Source organism: Rhincodon typus, chromosome 2, assembly GCF_021869965.1.
Source record: "Rhincodon typus isolate 14 chromosome 2, sRhiTyp1.1, whole genome shotgun sequence".
Lineage (NCBI taxonomy): Eukaryota > Metazoa > Chordata > Chondrichthyes > Orectolobiformes > Rhincodontidae > Rhincodon > Rhincodon typus.
The window spans coordinates 44,588,697-44,610,505 of NC_063333.1; the positions used below are offsets into that span (position 1 = coordinate 44,588,697).

At 41.7% G+C, this 21,809-nt stretch overlaps 1 protein-coding gene across 3 annotated transcripts in view; it reads left to right on the plus strand.

Moving 5' to 3' along the window:
* Positions 1-21,809, plus strand: part of slc25a40 (solute carrier family 25 member 40) — a 65,862-nt gene that overhangs the window by 14,556 nt on the left and 29,497 nt on the right. For all 3 annotated transcript variants that reach the window (XM_020518628.2, XM_020518627.2, XM_048607189.1), the window contains exon 5: positions 12,861-12,985. In XM_020518628.2, the coding sequence (XP_020374217.1) occupies positions 12,861-12,985 (125 nt within the window). The remainder of the gene's footprint in view (positions 1-12,860; positions 12,986-21,809) is intronic.

The following is a 21,809-nucleotide window of genomic DNA, read 5'->3' on the forward strand; positions in this document are numbered from 1 at the left end:
GTGATGCAGCCAATATTTCACAGCTACGAAGCTCTTATCGACTGGTAATCTCTGAAATAAGATTTCTATCCAATTAAGGTCTTAACTCAGTGGGAGGCCAGGATCGCACTGAAGTAATGTTAGTATTCCTATTGAAATGTGGTTTCCCGCATGCTCTTCAAACACTGAGTTGCTGCTGCTTCCTTCCTCACCTACCCCCACAAAGCTAAATCCTGCCCATAGTGTGCTAATGCCAGGTAGTTATACTAAATTTGTCTGAAGCACTAATTTAACTCCAACTGGTGAACTGTCAAATTCTAGGTACAGTATGTCAGGAAGGATGTGAAGACTTTGGGGTCACACAGAAGAGAGTTAGCATATTTGTTGCAGGGATGAGTAATTACAGTTACACTGACTGAAAAAGCTGAATCTTTTGTTCTTAGAGCAGAAAAAACCAAGAGGAAGTTTCTTCAAATTTGAAGATTAGAGTTCACTGAGAGAAATTGCTTCCACTGGCTGTGTGATCAATAAGCAGAGGTTAACAGATTGAAGGTGATTGACAAACGAACTAGAGGAAACATGAGGTTAAACAGTTTTTTTAATGCAATGAATGTTTAGGATTTGGAATGCATTGCCTAACCATCTCATGAAAACTGATGTACCACTATTAATCAAAAGGGAATTGGAAAAGTACTTGGAGAAAATGATTCCAGAAACTTGGTAGAAGTAGAGGAGTGAGCACATGACTAAGTAGATCTTTCAAAACTGCCAGAGCAGGCTCAATGAGCTGAATATGTCCTTTTTTGCTATTCTATTCTGTTGAGGTTGGTTCGCTCGCCGAGCTGGTTTGTTGTTCTGCAGACGTTTCGTTACTGTGCTTGGTAACATCCTCAGTGCAGCCTCTGATGAAGCGTCAGTGTGTTTTCCCGCCTGGTTTTTAAACTCTGGCGTCCGTTGCGATGGATTGCCTCACTTCCGGGTTTCCTCCATAGTGGAATGTATATGGGGTCAAGTTCAATGTGTTTATTAATAGCATGCTTCATGGAGTGCCATGCTTCCAGGAATTCTCGTGCTTGTCTCTGCCTAGCCTGTCCCAGGATCTTGGTGTTGTCCCAGTAGAAGTCGTGGTTCTCCTTGTCCATGTGGATTGAGATGAGTGAGTATTGGTCGTGTCCCCGCAAAGCATGCAACAGACCCCAGAGTTTAAAAACCGGGCAGGAAAACACACCGACGCTTCATCAGAGGCTGTACTGAGGATGTTACCAAGCACGGTAACGAAACGTCTGCGGAACAACAAACCAACTCGGCGAGTCAACCAACCTCAACACGCACAACCCGAGCTACAGATCTACTCCAAAACCTTATTCTATTCTGTGATTCCATAAAGACAGATACTTGGGGAAACCAATTTTATTTGATTTGGATGGTTGGCAGTTTTGCTGCAGTGTGTTTTTTTTTATATAAAGTTTGCTGTATTTCATATTGTATTTTGGTTCAACTTCATCATGTTCTGATGTTCAGATCTGCTAGCCTCCTCAGTCTTAAGATACATGAATTAACTTTTGTTTTCCCTCATAATCTTTATATATTTACCTTTAAAGCTGGCAAAAATAACTGTTTTGAGAAAAGGCTGTCTGTCATCTTCTCCATTTGTATTTGATCGCTGCCGAAACTGTCTGTTTTAACTCAGCCTATCAAACTTCTTTTTAACCTGCTTGTGCGATTGTCAGTTATCCTAAAAACAAAGGTGACTTTTTGGATGGCATTTCTCTTCCAATTCTAGTTTCAGTAACCTTAATAAAGAGCCCATCTCTGTTATTTTATTTTCAGCCATTTCCATCTTTACCATACCGTTTCAACAGTTCATTATTTGTCTGGTATCACTTTAAGACTTCTGATCTTAGTTAATATTCTGACCATTAGACTTCAGTGGTGTTGCCTTTTTAATCTCTTTTGTTCTTTGGCTTCACTTTTAAAGAGAGCAAGTGAATGCAAGAGAAAGAGTGAACACTGCTGCCTCTAAAATTAAACATTTGTATATTTTGGAAAGCTCTTAAATTCTGGCTTGATTCTTGGCCAATATTTCTAACAGTTGTTTCACAGCCTCTCAGGTCCTGTTACATGGTTCAGAAATTCCATTTTTAAATATTTGTCTAAACCTCTAATAGAGATTGAAATTGAACCACTGCGTTGTTTCCCATGAAAGCTATGATTATGGTTTGCAACTTTGTGGACAAAGCAGGTCTACCAGGACTGCAATCAATTAATTATTTTGAGTATTTTTCCCATTTAGCATGCTCAGAAATCTGTCTTTTGGGAAATTGCACATCCTCTTTCACAATAGTGGCTACAGTTCAAAGGTGCTTTATTGTCTGAAGGCTGTGAAAAATGCCATATAAATGAAAGTCTTTTTCTTCTACTTCAATAAAAGGATATTCATGTTTGTATCTCCATCTATTAATATTCTTGGCTGATTCGCTGAACTCAAAATACTCCCCTAAATGATCTCTATAATCAAAGAAACATTCCTTTTTAATACTAATCACTCCCCATCTCTCAAAACTGTAGGGCCTACTTCTAGGCCCCAGCTGCTGCTACCTCTTGCTTGCACCCTCCATGGTCCCAAAAATTTTTTTAAGTCATCCTGGCCTGTATTTCTATTCTTTGGCTTTTTCTTAACTCAGCTGCACTAGTGGCTTGCTCTCACTTCAGTTATTGACAATATGCTCATCCCTCCACGGTGTTGATGGCATCTGGATATTCTAAGATCTTTATATTTTGTTACAGGGATTGTGCCCAGACACCCTGTGTACTCAGATGTAGATGGTCCTGAATCTTTGGACCTAATTTTCTAGAGACTTTACCATGCAGCTCTTCAAGCTGTCATTTAATTAAAATGTGTAGCAAAATCTATTCCACATTCTCCCTCCTGATCTGCTGTAAGTCATAAACCACCAATCCACAGTATTAGGTTGTCAAGTCACATCGTCTGTTTTGTGTACAAATTCAAAACCAAGTTATTTTCCCAAGTTGTTGAAGATTTCTTTTAGTCAACCCATTGTTTGTCGATATATTTTGGTTTTGTAAAAGCATAGTTAATTATTTAATGGGTACCAAAGTTTTAAATTAATTCAGTTCCTTTGGAAATCCGTCCATTACTTTTCAAAGTTATGCGGCTTTCCTCACACATTGTTCGGGAGTACAGTTAAACTCTCTAAGTGCAATTACCCATTCTGATCCTCCTATAGAAAGGTAACAGCTGTAGAGGTTTGTAAAACAATGAACATTTGCTCCCATGCCATTCTGATTATTTTCAGTGTAGTTGCTTCGCTTAAAGGTGTTGTGTGGGCCCCTATGGATTTTAGTAGTTTCCACGGCTTCAGTATTGTAGCCTTATCCCAGAGCTCCTCAGACTGTGATGTTTGCCTTCTGAACTGCTGCTAAATCTTACACACTTCCAGTAATCTCAAATTCCTCCAGCTTTCCAATAGTTCTCCCACACACTAGCCCATTTACCTTCTGCTGTAAGTCTAAACATCAGCAACACCTTGTAGTAGCGATATGTGTGTTCCAGCAGAGAGTAAATCAACAGGTAAGACTAGAATTCAATAAGAGGATGAAACTGAAGATTCTGTATCCGAATGTGTGTAGCTTTGAAACAATATAGCCATTAAAGAGGCTGCTGTGAATGACATGGATTGGGACCTGAATCTTGAGGGGTACAGAACATTGAGGAAATCTTAGAAGGATGGCTATGTTTGTTAAAGAAGGAATTAGAGAAGGTAAAGAGAGGAATGATTCAGGAAACAGGGATTTAGAAACTGGTTAGAAATGAGGAATGATAAAGGCAAGAAGTTGGTGGCAGTGGTGCACATGACCCCTAACAGTAAACACGTGGTAGGATGGAGCATAAAAGTATAGAAAATGGTAACTGGTCAGAAATGCGTGACAATATCCATAAGCGATTTAATCCGCAAATGGACTGGAAATGTCAGGTAGGCAATGTTAGCCTAGATGAGGAGTTTGTAGAATGTTTTTGGTAAAGTTTCTTAGAACAGCATGTTTTGGAGCCAACTCGAAAGCAAGCTCATTGGACATGATGTTGTGCAATGAGATATAATTGATCTTATCGCAAAGGTGCCAATAGATAGCAATGACCATTATATAATTAAATTTTACATTCAGTTTCAGGAAGAGAGGACTGGATCCGAGTCCTTATTAAAAATTTAAACAAGGGCAGTTATGAAGGTATGAAAGCAGAGTTGGCTAAAGTAAATTGGCAAATTAGGTTGAAGTAGGTCAGTCTAGATGCAGTGGCAGACCTGTTTCAGAATACACAGAATAGATGCATTCCAAAGGGCAGCATAGTGGCTCAGTGGTTAGCACTGCTGCCTCACAGCGCCAGGGACCCGGGTTCGATTCCACCCTCGGGCGACTGTCTGTGTGGAGTTTGCACATTCTACCCATGTCTGTTTGGGTTTCCTCCGGGTGCTCTGGTTTCCTCCCACAGTCCAAAGATGTGCAGGCTAAATTGCCCGTAGTGTTCAGGGATGTGTAGATTAGGTGGGTTATAGGGGGATGGGTCTGGGTGGGATGCTCTGAGGTTCGGTGTGGACTTGTTGGGCTGAAGGGTTTGTTTACGCAGTGTAGGGGTTCTATGAAAAATCTATGAAAAGAATAAGAAGAATTGTAGAGGGTGGACCTACCATCCATGGTTAACTAGAAACGTTAAAGATAGTATTAAACTTGAAGAAAAATCATATACTTGTGCAAAGATTGGTGCAGTTAATTATTCAACAGGTACAGAATTTTAAATTCAGTTCCTTTGGAAAGCCATCAATTACTTTTCAAAATTATGACACATTGTTCAGTAATACAGTTAAATGCAATTTCCTATTCTGATACTCCTATAGAAAGGTAACATCTGTTGATGTTTGTAAAACAATGAATATTTGCTCCCATGCAATTATGATTATTTTCCACATAGTTGCTTCAGTCACAGCTATTGTGTTGGCCCTTGTGGATTTCAATACTTTCTGTGACTTAAGTATTGTAGCCTCATCCCAGAGCTGCTCAGCATGTGGAGTTTGCCTTCTAACTGCTGCTAAATCCTAGATACTCCCAGTATTCTCAAATGTTCCTTTATTCTGCTATGTCTCCAATAGTATTCCCACTCTCTAGAGGACTGAACAAATTATAAAAAGCAAAGAATGACCAAAAATTGATAGAGAAATTAGAGTACTGGAGAAAGCTAAAGTTTCTTTAAAAAATGAAAGAGTTAACAAGTGAGCATTAGAAAATGAATCTGGAGAATTAATGATGGAAAATAAGGAAATGACATAAATTGAATAGGTATTTTGCATCAGTGTTCACTTTTTAAGTATACAAATAACATCCAAAGAGTGGTGATAATCAGGAAGTGGAAGGGGGGGGGCAACTCAGGAAAATCACAATCACCAAAGAAGTGATAGAGTAAATTGTTGGAGCTGTGGGGTGACAAATGCTGGATCCAGATGGACTTAATCTTAAAAGAAAGTGGCTACTGAGATAGTTGATGCATAGTAGGATTGAATTCTAATAACCTGCTTGTTGCAAGGAAAGTCCTAGATTAAAGATAACTTGTGTGACTCCCTTACTCAAAAAGAAGGAAGAAAGAAACCAGGAAACTAGAGTACAGTTAGCTTAATGCCAGTTATTGGGGAAAATATTAGAACCTGTTGTTAAATAAGTTATAGCAGGGGACTTGGATAGGTTCAGTGTAATCAGACAGAGTCAACATGGTTTAGTGGAAAGGAAAATAATGTTTAACTAATCTGTTGGAGTTCTTTAAGGGAAACAGCACCTGTTGGTGGACAAACGGGAACCAGTGGATGTACTACTCTTGATTTTCAGACAACATTTGATGAGGTGCCACAACAAAGATTGTTGCAGAAATTTAAATATCATTGTATAGGGTGTATCATACTGACATTAATAAAAGATTGGCGCTAACAGGAAGCAGATTTTAGGCATAAATGTGCCATAATCAGTTTGACAAGAGGCAATGAGTGGTGTGCCACAGGGATTGGTGATGGGATCTCAACAATTTTTATATATAAATGATTTGTACTTGGCTGAAGGGTCAGAAAGTAAAGCTGCCAAATTTGCTGATTACACAAAGATAGGAAGTTGTGAAGAGGACATAAGTACGCTACAGAGGGTTGACTGGGCAAAGATCTGACATAATGTGGAAAAATATGAAGTTGTTTATTTTTGCAGGAGAATTATAAAACAAAGAATAGCAGTGACCCATGTAAGGAGATATCAGGTCAGGTGATCAAATGGTAGGTTTTAAGATGTGCCTTAAAGGATGAAAGAGAGGTGTAGAAAGATGGAATTCCAGAGCTTGGAGCCTGGTCAACTGAAGGCATGACCATGATAAAGATTTTAATGACCTCTGGCTTATGGAAGGATAGATTTGGGAGGTCAGTGAGAAATTCATTGGAATAGTTAAATCAAGACGAAGTGAAGGCATGGATGAGGGAGTCAGCAGCAGATCAGTTGAAATAGGGACAAAGTTGTCTGATGTTACAGAGATGGAAAAAAATGATCTGAGAGGGGTGATAAATATGAAGTCAGGAGCTTATCTCATAATCAAATTCAACATCAAGGCTGCAAACTAACTGGTCTAACCTCAGACTGCTGCTCAGGAGAATGGAACCACTGAGAGTAATCCCATCCAGCCAGACAACAGCAGAAAGTGGATGGTGATAGCAGATTTTAAGAAGAAAGGGACAACACCTGAAGCGAGAGTACTGTTACAACGCTGGCTAAATAGGGGCCAGGAATGGATTTTAGGCAATGAGTAGTGGGAACAGGGATTGAGGTAACAGCAGATAAGTCTCATGGATGAGATGAATTCAGAAAGCACATGAGGAGCAATGAGAGAGAAAATTGCAAAAGGCAAGAAGGGACATTAAAGGAGGTTTGACCAAGCAATCTAGCAGAAAGTAGGGATCAGATTGTTCCAATCTTAAGTGGCAAAGAAATCTATGAGCTCTTCTCATTTGTTGGAGATGAGGAAGAGGGGGGGTTTAGGATTATAATCTGTAGTGTTGAGCTGTGTCATCAAAGATTTCTGATGTTCCTGTTAGGATCACACGAGAATAGGTGAAACTGTCTTCACAAAGTCTGGAGTTGCCAACTCTTATCCCTAATTTTGACAGTTCTTATCCCTTATCAGGAAATGATCCAAGTTAACTTTTCTCATTGGCTGCAGGTAAAAGTCAAATGGTTTCACCCAACATCTGTAACTAGAATCATGCAAACTGAGACAAATTATGTCCATCTCTTATTTCCTTTAGGCCCAGTAGTTCTATTCCATTGTGAACAAATGATACATATTTCTTTAGATTATGGATAAAATGCACAATCAATACTGTATCCTCTGATCAACAATACAAACTAATGTAAATTAATCACAAATATGTTAACCTATACCTATGGATATAAAAGCAATTAAGAATGAATGTTAACAGTGACTTCAAGCAAATCTCATTCTGTCTTAGAGATATGGTTAGTAGATAAGGCATTTAGTAAGCCAAAATCTACTTCTAGTTAATGTGATTTTATGTTTACAAGCAGGAGTAGGCCACTTGACCATTTGATCCAGCTCTGCTTTTCAATAGATCATGATTTATCTGATTTTAACCTCAACTCCACATTCCTGTCTTAGATTCAGACTGAACTGTTTACAAAAATAGTGAAGGTAAAATCAAAAAAAGTCATTCAAACTGAAAATGAATCCTAAAAATTAATGGGTTTTATCTTGAAGTTTTACATTTCTAGCTAATCTACATACGGACTAAACACTGTTCAACAATGCCATAATTAGTACTTTGTGGTTAACAAGAAACATTAGACAACAATGTCCCAACATGATTGTCCTGTTTTGGATGCGTTTTACCAAGAATGAACTTTTAATAGCCATACTGCTCTCTAAATCATTTGAAGTTGTTTAACAAACTCTAAGTAATCAGATTTTTTTTTTTCATTTACTGACTTACTCCTTTAAGTATAAACATGTATTTTTACAGCCAAAATTTACCACATTGCACAAGACTTAACTAATGGTTACCCTCCAGAGTATTTAACCCAAAGTAACACATCTTATGCCCAAATTTAGTAATGCATACTGGGGTTTCTTTTGTTGTTGGTATAAGGCAATATGCTAACCAGCAAGTTCCACTCGTCAACTTGTATCGTGCAGTTAGATAATTCACAAGGGTAAAGGCAGTTTCCAACTGTGAATTCTGCAGTACATGTTGCAGGCACTTCTTATTGAAGAACAGCAGTAGGTAAGGGGTGCAAGACAGACTCCATCATTCCTTCTAATTAATTTTCAACAAGTATATTGGTTCCACTTTAAAAACCCCAGCAACTTGTTTATCAGCAGAAAGCAAAAATGTTGTTACTATTACTTATCCGCAATAACTTCCAGTTGCATTAAACTGAAGTTCAGTAAATGAAACTGTCAGGTATAAGTGTTTTTCATGATTTATAATTCACTGCTTTGAATCTAAGCTCTTAATTAAAAATTACTTTTGTACAGATATTCTGTCGTTATAGCTCATAAATCTGTTAGAATGATTTGAATTAAGGGAAAAATAATTCATCCTTCACACATCTTTGCTGCTGCCATTTAACTTGGTTAAAGTTAAAGGCACATTTTACCAATCACCAATCTTTAGCGCTGGAGTCCACAAATCATTTTTATTCTTTTTGCTTTGGAACGTTTCTGCTTGTGATGCATTCTGCTAGCTTTTAATTTTTTTTCTACTTGGTGACTCCTATTAATATCTCTGTAAATAGGTAGTTCCTTCAGATTAGAATGTATCAGTGCTATAAGGATCAATCTCTACGAATAACCAAGTTAGAGGCCCAGACCTACCAAACAGACTCCCACCATCTATGGCAAGGCCTAAACGACATTACAGGATACAAAATGAAACAGTGTAAGAAAGCGGACAATGACACATCCCTTCCTGACCCTTTCAATGCTCATTTCGAGCAGAATACCACTGGCATGGTGATGCCTGCACCAACAGCCCCAGAAATACCTGTTTCCTCTGTCACTACTTCAGAAGTCAGTTCATTCTTCTTGGGAGTCAACCCAAGGAAAGCAATGGGCACAGACGATGTCACTAGCCGAGCACTCCGATCCTGTGTGGACCAACTGGTGGAGGTATTCACTGACACCTTCAACCTCTTCGCTCCTACAAGCTGAAGTCCCCACCTGCTTCAAGAAGACCACCATCATCCCTGTACCCAAGAAAACACGTGCCGTGTGCCTTAATGACTACCGCCCAATAGCTCTAACTTCAATAATCATGAAGTGCTTCGAGAGGCTGGTCATGGCCCACATTAACTCCAGTCTCCCAACCTGTCTCAATCCCCTACAGTTTGCCTACCGACATAACAGGTTGACAGAGGATGCCATATCCTTAGCCCTGCACTCATCCCTGTAACATCTGGACAACAAAGACACCCATGTCAGACTCTTGCTCATTGACTACAGCTCTGCCTTCAACACCGTTAACCCCTCCAGACTGATCTCAAAACTGCGTGAACTTAGTCTCGGATCTGCCGTTTGCAACTGGATCCTCCACTTTCTAATCCATAGGCCGCAATCAGTGAAAATAGACAACTGGACCTCTTCCACAATAACACTCAACTGGAGCCCCCAAAGGATACATCCTCAGTCCCCTACTGTACTCCCTGTACTCCTACCACTGTTGTCAAATTCTGAACGAATGTCATCTACAAGTTCGCTGATGACACCACCGTTCTGGTACAGATATTAACAACAATGAGGCATAACATAGAAGGGAGGTAGAGGGCTTGGTGATGTGGTGCAGTGAAAGCAATCTGTCCCTCGACGTCGGCAAAACTGAAGAACTGATCATCGACTTCAGAAAGAAAAAGAGGAGAACGCACCCCCGTCTAAATCAACGGAACGGAGGTTGAGAGAGCGAAGAGCATCAAATTCCTCAGAGTGACGATAACCGACGACCTGTCCTGGACTTCCCACGCAAATGCAACAGTCAGGAAAGCACAACAACACCTCTTCCTCAGGTGGCTCAAGAAATTTGACATGTCCATAAGTCCCTCACCAACTTCTACAGAAGCACCATTGAAGCATAGTATCTGGGTGCATAATGGCCTGGTATGGCAATTGCCCTGCCCAGGACCATAAGAAACTACAGAAAGTGGTGTGCACAGCCCAGACCATCACAGAAGCCAACCTTCCATCCATGGGCTCTATTTACATGCTCACTGTCGTGGAAAGGTGGCCAACATCATCAAAGACCCATCGCACCCTTGAAGTAACCCCCTACAATCTCTTCCATCAGGCAGAAGATACAGAAGCTTGAACACACACACAAGCAGGCTCAGGAACAGCTTCTTTCTGGCTGTTATCAGATTGTTGAATGGACCCTAGCCTCCAATGTAACCTGTATGCCTCTAAGTCTTTTCGATCTGTACATCCTTTGCTCACTGTGATCTGCCTGTACCGCTCGTAAACAAAGCTTTTCACTGTATTTCAGTATAAATGACAATAAATCAATCAATCAATCAAATTTGTGACTAGTCACTGCTTGGAAATGTTGTACCATATATTTATTTCTAAAATATTGTTTAGTATTTAACAAAAGTTAAAGGTTAACCATACCACAATATGAAGAAAAATGAATGGTGATATTTGATACATTTATGAGGAGAGGTTCTTGTTAAAACTAACATGAAAGAAGTCTTGGATAGACTTGGTACTTAAAGTTTTCAAGGCACTAGCTCAGGATGAGATGCATCCAAGGACTTTGAGAAAGTTGAAGGTAGGAATTGTGCGGTCACTGGACTCGGGGACATGTTGGAACACTGGAGAATTAGAAACATTACAGCCTGTTTAAGAAAAGTCATAAGGGTAAACCAGGCAATTTACTAGCTCATCTGTTTAACTTCAGCAGTGGCAATACATGTAGAAACAATTATTTGGCATAGAATTAGTATTCACGTGGAAAAGGTGGGTTGATTAGTGTTACGGAGGGGGAATGGCTGAACCCCTCTGATAATTTAACCAAAACACAGCCCCAATCTGTTATGATGGGAGTAAAGGTTCCCTTCTAATAATTACCCCCGAAACACCCAGAGAAGCTCGCTTCGTAATCTGTTAAGAGCAGTTAAAAGAAACAAAAATTCCTGATCTCTGCTTTACAAGTATCAAGTAACAATTTATTTATTCAACCCTAACAATGAACAAATTGGCAGAATTACAAACAAACCGAACAATTCCCCCTTAGGCTACTAACTACTCCCTAACTGAACTAAATTCTACTGGAATGCTGTTCAAATAAACACACGTCCCACTTACATAAACCCATTAACAGTAAATTAAAACTTAATCTCTCCAAATTGACACCGACTCTCTTCTAGAACACTCTCCAATGTTTCTCCAGCCTTTATTCTGTTGATCTCATGTCACAAATGTCTTACTGCCGTTGATTCTGCTGTCAGGGATTTTTTTTTCTGTGTAATTGCTTCCGTGAGGACTTTTAGCTAGAAATTAGATGGTGCTTTCTCTGAGAGCAAAAGAATGTGTTGTCTTTTGGCAGTTGGCTCTCCCCAATCTTCAAAAGATCTTTCTATATTCCCTATGACAGATCAAATTCTTATAATTCGTTTCAGGTTGTCAGCACCATCAGATTTAAATTTGATAAGCTTCTAGCATCTAAGGACTTGGTTAACATTGATTGGCTAAATTTGAAAAGACTTGCTGTCTTGGTAAAAACGCTGCTTGGCTGTTCGATACAAAATGTTTCCTTTCGGGCACTCTGTGTGCACCTGCAGTTCAAACTGCTAGTCAGACATCCAAATTAATTCGGAGCCCTGAAAAGAACACCATCTTTTAAAGGGACAACACACTGTTTTTCCATACTATTATATTTACCAACAAGTTCTAACTTCCTGCCTTCCAGTTCATGAACACTGCATCCAACTTTGCAACAATTAGGAAGAGTCAGCATGGATTTCTTCAGTGGAAATAGTGCTAAATTAACTTGCTGAAGTTTTATGAAGAGCTAACAGGCTCCGGTGTGGCACGAGCAAACCTCACTGCAAGGATATAGGTGCCCCTCCAGTTCAGGTGCAATCCGTGTCCTTGGCTTTATTAATAGGGACATAGAGTACAAGAGCAAGGAGGTGATGTTGAACTTGTATAAGACACTTGTTAGACCTCATCTGGAGTATCGTGTACAGTTATGGGCATCGCGTTGTAGGAAAGATGTGAATGCTTTGTTCAGTGTGGGGAAGCAATTTACACAAATTGTTCCTGGAATGAGAAGCTTCAGTTACTAGAATAGTTTGACAAAGTTGGAACTGTTCTCCTTTGAGAGAAAAAGGCCAGAGGAGATTTGATAGAGGTTTTTGAAATCATGAGTGGGCTGGATAAAATACAAAGAGGCTGTTCCAGGTCATAAATGAAACAAGAACGAGAAAGCATAGATTTAAAGTGATGTGCAAACAAAGCAAGGATGATGTGAGAAAAGCTTTTTTCACGCAGTGAATAGTTAGGATATGGAAAGCACAACTCAGATATGATAGAAAGGGGTTCGATTGAAGAATTCGAGAAGGCATTGGATAATTATTTGGATAGAAATTTTGTGCAAGGGTATGGGGGAAACATGAGATTGACACTAGGTAATGATACTCATTTGAAGATCCTGTGCAGGTATGATGGGCCAAATGGCTGCCTCCTGCACCATAATGATGCTTTGATTCTGTGATATCACATTCACACACTTAAAATCAGCCTGACTAATTATTTTTCACAACATATTATCTTGCAGAATAATGGCAGTACCTGCAACAGTTATTTACTTCACTTGTTACGATCAGTTACGGGCTTTTTTGAAATACAAGCTAGGATATGATGGCGCTTATATTCCATTGTTAGCTGGAGCTTCAGCCAGAGGTATGTTTTTTTTTATTGACTGTGAGTCCTACTGAACTGTTTTTTAGTCTTTATCATTATTCTACCTTAGAGAAAAGGAAATGAATGGCATAGGTCTGATTTGAGCATTGATTTCAGTATTCCATGTTACACAGTAAATCAGCTGATAATTGGACTATGCCAGCTGGATGGAGTAACATTATACATTTTCATTCCAAGTCTGATATTTGATTGAGTGCTTAATGAATAGCTGAAACATCCATGTGCCAGACATTTCCTTGTCCAGAAGTGCATGTTTTGTATTACATTTTTCTCAATAAGAAAGTCATGAAGTAGAATTCTACTCCATGCTCAGTTATTATGTCATTCATAACAAATTTTTGACTGAGACCTGAATGTGGAGTCAGGTTTTGTTATTCAGGAAACAGAGCAGAATGAGAGAGACTGTGGAAGTAGGCTGTCAATTATATGGAGGTATGAAATTAAAATAAAGGGCTGGAGAAACTCATGAGATGTGAAAGCAACTGTGGAAAGAAGAACGGAATTAACTTTTTAAGCCCAGTGTCTTTCAATCTCACCATGTCAGGTGGTGAAATTAAAATTCAGTAACAAAAATCTGGAATCAAAACCTTCTGTAATGTTGACCATGTAACCATTGTCAATTGTCATTGAAAACTCATCTGGTTCACTAAGCCCTATAGGGAAGGAAATTTGTCTTCCTTACCTGCTTTGGTCCACATAAGACTCCAGACCCAAAGCAATGTGGTTGACCTCTTAACTGTCCTCTGAAGTGGCATAGCTAGCCACTCAACCCAAAGAATTAAACAAGATGGACCACGAAAATTGATCAAGACACCAGAAACAACAATGGCAAACCCAACCCAATAAATTCACCTTTAACAGCAGCTATGGGCTTCTGCCAAAAATGGAAGTGTTGTCCCACTAACCTTGTGAGCCTCTTCCTTGACTAATCTTACTCACGGAATCGTAGTTTAGAGACAATATCCCAGATGCCACTGTCACTATGCCATTAGCAGGTCTGTTCCACCTGAGGTAATGATACAGTGGCTTGTAGTCAGGATGGAGTTGCCCAGGGAGTTCTCAACACTGACTGTAGACTCCATGGTATCTCAGGGCATCAGGTCAAAAATATAGAGAAAATAACTCTCCAGCTGATTGCCTCCTATCCATCCCCACTCCCTCTGACTGATTAACTAGTATTTCTCCAACTCCACTTTGAAGAAGCAGTGAGGATGGTAAGGCTGCACAGTGTACTCTGGGTGGGTACTTCAATGTCCGTCACCAAGTGGCTTGATAGTACTATTTTATGTCTATCTGAGTCCTAAAGGCCATAGCTGATTGGTCAGTGGCAGATAGTGAAGGAACTAACGAGAGGAAAATTTACTGTACTTCATCCTTACCCATCTATCTCTTGCAAATATGTCCATCCATGACAGAACAGTCAGAGGTTCTTTTATCTACAATTTAGCTCCTAACTGTTCAAAATCTTTCAACAGAACCTCCTTTCTATTCCTATCAATATTATTGGTTTCCTTCACACCCCTGAAGAAATGTTTTTAACCCTGACACTGGGGAGACAACACAGCTTTTGGGACTTGAGTTACCAGCTCTAGAGAACCCTATCTATCCATCTATTATACTGCCCCCATTGCTGCTGTATTCTTATTTCCTTCCTGCACTTGAATGCCTTCCTGTACCACAGTAGCATGGTCAGTTTACTGTCCCCACTCTTCTCCACACTGCTTAAAGAACCTTGTAACTGTTAGACAGTTACAGGGGCTGAGGCTCTTCCACTGCTCCCCCAGGAATGCATGACCAGTCTCACCTATGGCCACAGCTTCGATCTCGGACCACATTTGAATTACATAACCTAAGGAGTATAAGCATCACCTGGATCAGTGTGCAGGTAAAGTTCCCTCCCTAATATGGCACGATGTCTGCAGCTCACACAACTTCCTGTACTGTGTTCCATCTGTTGGCCCACTGATGGTTAGTTAGAATTTAGCCTGTAGTAATTAGACTATTATGGGCTGCAAGTATATATTGTACTTATAGAGAGCTTTAAATTAGTTGTGCGGGGGAGGGGGTGGGGGTTGTGCTTGAGAGGCTTACAAAGCAAAAGGATATGGCAGCAATGCAAACTAGCAATTTTGACAATAAAAACTTGAGTTGGAAAGAAACTGGTAGGGTAAACAAGCAAAAGAAAACAGCAGCAAATAGGGTCAAAGGAGAATAGGCAAAATTTAATGTCTCTATTTAAATGCACATAGTTTTCAGAACAATATAAATGAGTTAATGGCACAGAGGTTAATGGGTATGATCTTGCAGCTCTTACAGAGACATGGTTACAAGGAAATTGAAGCTGGAAACTAAGTATTTCAATACTGTATGACTTTCTGAAAGGACAGATAGGAACTGAAGGGTAGTGATGTTGCTTTGTTAGTGACGATAGCAAGAAGTAATCTGGGATAGGAAAATGTAGCATCTATTTGGGTGAAAGTGAAAAACAACAGAGGAAGAAGACACCAATGGAAATAGACTATAGGTCCCTAACAGTATGTAAGATAACACGGTGTAGAGCTGGATGAACACAGCAGGCCGAGCAGGAAAGCTGAAGTTTCGGGTCGAGACCCTTCTTCAGAAATGGGGGAGCGGAAGAGAATTCCGAAATAGATGGGGAGAGAGGGTGAGGCAGATAGAAGTTGTATAAAGGAGAAGATAGGTGGAGAGGAGACAGACAGGTCAAAGAGGCGGGGATGGAGCCAGTAAAGGTGAGTGTAGGTGGGGAGTTAGGGAGGCGGTAGGTTGGTCCAGGGAGGACGGACAGGTCAACGAGGCGGGATGAGGTTAGTGGGTCGGAGATGGAGGTGGGCCTTGAGGTGGGAGGAATGGTTAGGGAGGCGGGGACGAGCTGGGCTGGTTTTGGGATGCGGTCGGTGGAGGGGAGATTTTGAAGCTTGTGAAGTCCACATTGATACCCTTGGGTTGCAGGGTTCCCAAGTGAAATATGAGATGCTATTCCTGCAGCCTTCAGGTGGCATCATTGTGGCAATGCAGGAGGCCCAGGATGGACATGTCGTCCAAGGAGTGGGAGGGGTAGTTGAAATGGTTCACGACTGAGAGGTGTAGTTGTTTGTTGCGAACCGAGCGTAGGTGTTCCACAAAGCGGTCCCCAAGCCTCCGTTTGGTTTCCCCGATGTAGAGGAGGCCACAGCGGATACAGTATACCACGTTAGCAGATGGGCAGGTGAACATCTGTTTGATGTGCAAGGTCTTCTTAGGGCCTGGGATGGGGATGAGGTGTAGGGGCAGGTGTAGCACTTCCTGCGGTTGCAGGGAAAAGTGCCGGGGGTGGTGGGGCTGGTGGGGGGTATGGAGCGGACAAGGAAGGCACGGAGAGAGTGGTCCCTCCGGAAAGCAGATAAGGGTCGGGAGGGAAAAATGTCTTTGGTAGTGGGGTCAGATTGCAGATGGTGGAAGTGTCGGAGGATGATACGTTGGATTCGGAGGTTGGTGGGGTGGTATGTGAGGACAAGGGGGATTCTGTTTTGGTTGTTATTGCGGGTAGTGGGTGTGAGGGATGAGTTGCGGGAAATGCGAGAGACACGGCCGAGGGCGTTTTCGACCACTGTGGAGGGGAAGTTGCAGTCCTTGAAAAACGAGGACATCTGGGATGTCCAGGAGTGGAATGCCTCATCTCGGGAGCAGATACGGCAGAGGCGAAGGAATTGGGAATAGGAGATGGCTTTTTTGTAGGAAAGTGGGTGAGAGGAGGTGTATTCTAGGTAGCTGTGGGAGTCGGTGGGCTTGAAATGGATATCGGTTTCCAGGTGGATGCCAGAGATGGAGACAGAGAGGTCCAGGAAGGAGAGAGAGGTATCAGAGATGGTCCAGGTGAACTTAAGGTTGGGGTGGAAGGTGTTAGTGAAGTGGATGAACTGTTCGAGCTCCTCGTGGGAGCACGAGGCGGCGCTGATACAGTCATCGATGTAACAGAGGAAGAGGTGGGGTTTAGGGCCGGTGTAGCTGCGGAAGAGGGATTGTTCCACGTATCCTACAAAGAGGCAGGCATAGCTTGGGCCCATGCGGGTACCCACGGCCAACCCCTTCATCTGTAAGAAGTGGGAGGAATTGAAGGAGAAGTTGTTAAGGGTGAGGACGAGTTTAGCTAAGCGGATGAGGGTGTCAGTGGAGGGGGACTGGTCGGGCTCTCGGGACAGGAAGAAGCAGAGGGCCTTTTAGGCCATCTGCATGGGGAATGCAAGTGTACAGGAACTGGACGTCCATGGTAAAGATGAGATGTTGGAGACGAGGGAATCGGAAGTTTTGGAGGAGGTGGAGGTCATGGACGTAGATGGGGGTTCCTGGACCAAGGGGGAGAAAATGGAGTCGAGATAAGTGGAGATGAGTTCGGTGGGGCAGGAGCAGGCGGAGACAATGGGTCGACCAGGGCAGTCAGGTTTGTGGATTTTGGGAAGGAGATAGAAACGGGTGGTGCGGGGTTGGGGAACGATGAGGTTAGAGAATGTGGGTGGGAGGTCACCTGAAGTGATGAGGTTGTGGATGGTCTGGGAGATGATGGTTTGGTGGTTGGGGGTGGGATCATGATCAAAGGGGCGGTAGGAGGAGGTTTGAGAGAGTTGGCATCTGGCCTCGGCGATGTAGAGGTCAGTGCGCCATACTACAACTGCACCTCCCTTGTCCGCGGGTTTTATGGTGAGGTTAGGGTTGGAACGGAGGGAGCAGAGGGCTGCACGTTCTGTGGGGGAGAGGTTGGAGTGAATGAGAGGGGCGGAGAGGTTGAGGCGATTGATGTCTTGACAGCAGTTGGAGATGAAGAGGTCGAGGGAGGGTAGGAGGCCTTGGGGTGGTGTCCAGGAGGAGGGGGTGTGTTGGAAGCGGGAGAAGGGGTCAGTAGAGGGAGGGTTAGGCTCACGATTAAAGAAGTAAATGCGGAGGCGGCGGAAAAACTGTTCAACGTCCAAACGTGAGTTGTATTCGTCGATGTTTGGGTGGAGGGGGACAAAGGTGAGTCCTTTACTGAGGACAGCCCAAGGGTATCAATGTGGACTTCACAAGCTTCAAAATCTCCCCTCCCCCGACCGCATCCCAAAACCAGCCCAGCTCGTCCCCGCCTCCCTAACCATTCCTCCCACCTCAAGCCCCACCCCCATCTCCTACCCACTAACCTCATTCCGCCTTCTTGACCTGTCCGTCCTCCCTGGACTGACCTATCCCCGCCCTAACTCCCCACCTACATTCACCTTTACTGGCTCCATCCCAGCCTCTTTGACGTGTCTGTCTCCTCTCCACCTATCTTCTCCTTTATCCATCTTCTATCCACCTCTCCCTCTCTCCTTATTTATTTCAGAATCCCCTTCTCCTCCCCCATTTCTGAAGAAGGGTCTTGACTCGCAACGTCAGCTTTCCTGCTCCTCTGCTGCTTGGCCTGCTGTGTTCATCCAGCTCTACACCATGTTATCTCAGATTCTCCAGCATCGGCAGTTCCTACTATCTCCCTAACAGTATATGTTCTGTATGACAGAATAAGTCAGGAGATATGAAGGCATGTATAAAAGGCATTGTGGTTAATTATGGATGATTTTAGTTGTAATATAAATCGGGCAAATCAAACCAGCGAAGTTAGCGATGAGTAAGAATCCAAGGAGAGTATTCAGGACTCTTTCATAGTCATACAGCACGGAAACAGACCCTTCGGTCTAACCAGTCCATGCCAAACATAATCCCAAGCTGTACTAGTCCCACCTGCCTGCTCCTGGCTCATATCCCTGCAAACCCTTCCTATTCCTGTATCTATCTAAATGTCTTTTAAATGTTGTAATTGTACCCAAATCCACTACTCCCTCAGCAAGCTCATTCCACGTGTGAACCACCCTCTGTGTAAAAAAAAAAAAACAAATTTGCCCTCTGATGTCTTCTTGAAATCTCTCTCCTCTGACCTTAAAAGTGTGCCCCCTCGTCTTGAAATCCCCCAACCTAGGGAAAAGGCAACTACCATTAACTCTATCTATACCCCTCATTATTTTGTAAACTTCTTTCAGGTCACCTCTCAACCTCCAACACTCCAGTTAAAAAGGTCTCAGTCTATCCAATCTTTCTTTTACAACTCCAAACCTTCCATGCCTGGCAATGTCCTGGTAAAACTCTTCTGAACCCTCTCCAGCTTGATAATATCCTTCCTATAACTGGATGACTAGAACTGGACACAGTATTCCAGAAGAGACCTTACCTATTTCCTGTACAACCTCAACATGATTTCCCAACTCCTATACTCAAAAGACCAAGCAATGAAGGCAAATGTGCCAAATGCCTTTTTAACCACCCTGTCTCTCTGTGATGTAAACTTCAAATAATTATGTACCTGCATCCCTAGGTTTCTCTGTTCTACAACACTACCCAAGGCCCTACCATTAGTTGTATAAGTCCTATCCGTGTTTGTTGTACCAAAATGCAATACCTCGCATTTATCCGGATTGAACTCCATCTGCCATTTTTCAGCCCATTGACCCATTTCTTCAAGATCCCTTTGAAATCTTAGATAACCTTCTTTACTGTCCACTATGCCACCAATGTTGGTGTCATCTGCAAACATACTAACCATGCCTTCTATATTCTCATCCGTCATTTATATAAATGACAAACAAAAAAGCACCCTGAACCGATCCCTGTGGAACATCACTGGTTACAGACCTCCAGTCCAAAAAACAACCCTCCATCATTACTGTCTATCTCTTGCCATTAAGCCAATTATGTATCCAATTGGCAAGCTCACCCTGAATCCCATGTGACTTAACTTTAATTAGTCTACCATACAGAACCTTGTTAAAGGCTTTACTAAAATCCAAATAAACAACATCTACTGTACTGCCATTATCAATCTTTTTGGTAACTTCCTCAAAGAACTCAGTCAATTTTGTGAGACACGATTTTCTTTGCACAAAACCAAGTTGAGTATTCCTAATCAATTTTTGCCTTTCTAAATGTCCATAAATCCTACCTTTTATAATCACCCCCAGCAATTTGTCCGAAGTCAGACTAGGAGGTCAGTAGTTCCCTGGTTTCTTCTTACAGCCGTTCTTAAACAAAGGGGCAACATTAGCCACCGTCCAGTTATCAGGGACCTCACTTGTTATAGATGATGCAAATATTTCTGCAAGGAGCCTATCAATCTCCTGCCATTTGTCCCACAACATTTTGAGATACATTAGATCACGTCCTGGAGATTTATATTCTTTAAGACCTCCCAAACTTCCTCTTCTATAATGTGATAACAGCGTTGAACCTGAGGAACACAGCAGGCCAGGCAGCATCAGGGTCCCGACCCGAAACGTCACCTTTCCTGCTCCTCTGATGTTGCCTGGCCTGCTGTGTTCCTCCGGCTCAACACTGTTATCTCTGACTCCAGCAACTGCAGTTCTTGCTATCTCTTCTATAAAGTGAACTGTTTTTAAAACATCAAAGTTTATTTCTCTGCATTCTCAATTCCATTTCTTTCTCCACATTAAAAACTGACCCCATGTCCTGGGGTTCAACATGAAGACGACCTCCTCGAACTTTAAGAGGCCCTACCTTCTGTCTTCATTACCCTCTTGCTCTTAATGTATTTGTAGAAGCTCTTTGGATTATCCTTAGCCTTATCTGCCAATGTTGTCTCATATCTCGTCTTTGCCTTCCTGATTTCTTTCTTTAGAATGTCCCTACACTCTTTATATTGATTGAGATTCAATTGAACCAAGTTGTCTACATCTAAAATAAGATTCTCTTTTATTTTTGACTAGAACCTCAATACCTTTATTCATTCATTGTTCCTTAATCTTCCCAGCCTTCCCCATCGCTGAAACAGGAACAATATGCCTCTGACCCCTCGTCATCACACTCTTGAAAACCTCCCACTTGTCAGACATCCTTTTACCCGTAAACAGTCTACATCATTGAACATAGAACATTACAGCGCAGTACAGGCCCTTCGGCCCTCGATGTTGCGCCGACAAATCAACTTCAACATCAATCAACTTCTGAAAGTTCTTGTCTCATACCATTAAAATTTGCCGTACTCCAATTAAAAACTTTAACTTTTATGGAAGGCTTATCTTTTTCCATAACCATTTTGAAACAAAGAGAATAATGATCGCTAGACCTAAAATGATCCCCCACTTTTACTTTAGTCACCTGCCCTGCCTTAATGCCCAAAAGAAGGTCTAGTTTTACTCCTTCTCTAGTAGGAGCATCCACATATTGATAAAATTTTATTGAACACATTTGACAAATTCTTCACCACCCAAATCTTTAACACTATGATAGCCCAAGTCAGTGTTTGGAAAATTAAAATCTCCCATTATTATAAACCTTATTATGCTTACATATATCTGAGCTCTCCCTGCGTATTTGTTTCTCAATTTCCCCTTTACTATTGTGGGGGCAATAGTACAATCCGATTAAAATGATCTTTCTTGATTGTAATTTCTACCCATATATTTTCACTGGATGATTTTTCAAAAATATCTTTGCTAGTTACAGCAGTAATGTATTCCTTAATCAAAAATGCCTACCCAACCCCCCTTTTCTTTTCCTTCCTGTAGCATCTAAAACCCTGAACATTGAGCTGCCAGTCTTGCCAATTTTTCAGCCAGGTTTCTCTAATAGTTATGATGTCCCAATCCCATGTTCTTAAACATGCCCTGAATTCATTGGCCTTACTTGTAAGACCCCTTGCATTGAAATAAATGCAGTTTAGTTCTTCAGAGTTACTACGTTCTTGAATCTCTCTCATCTTTCTTCTCTAATTGATGTGCTCTCCTCACAT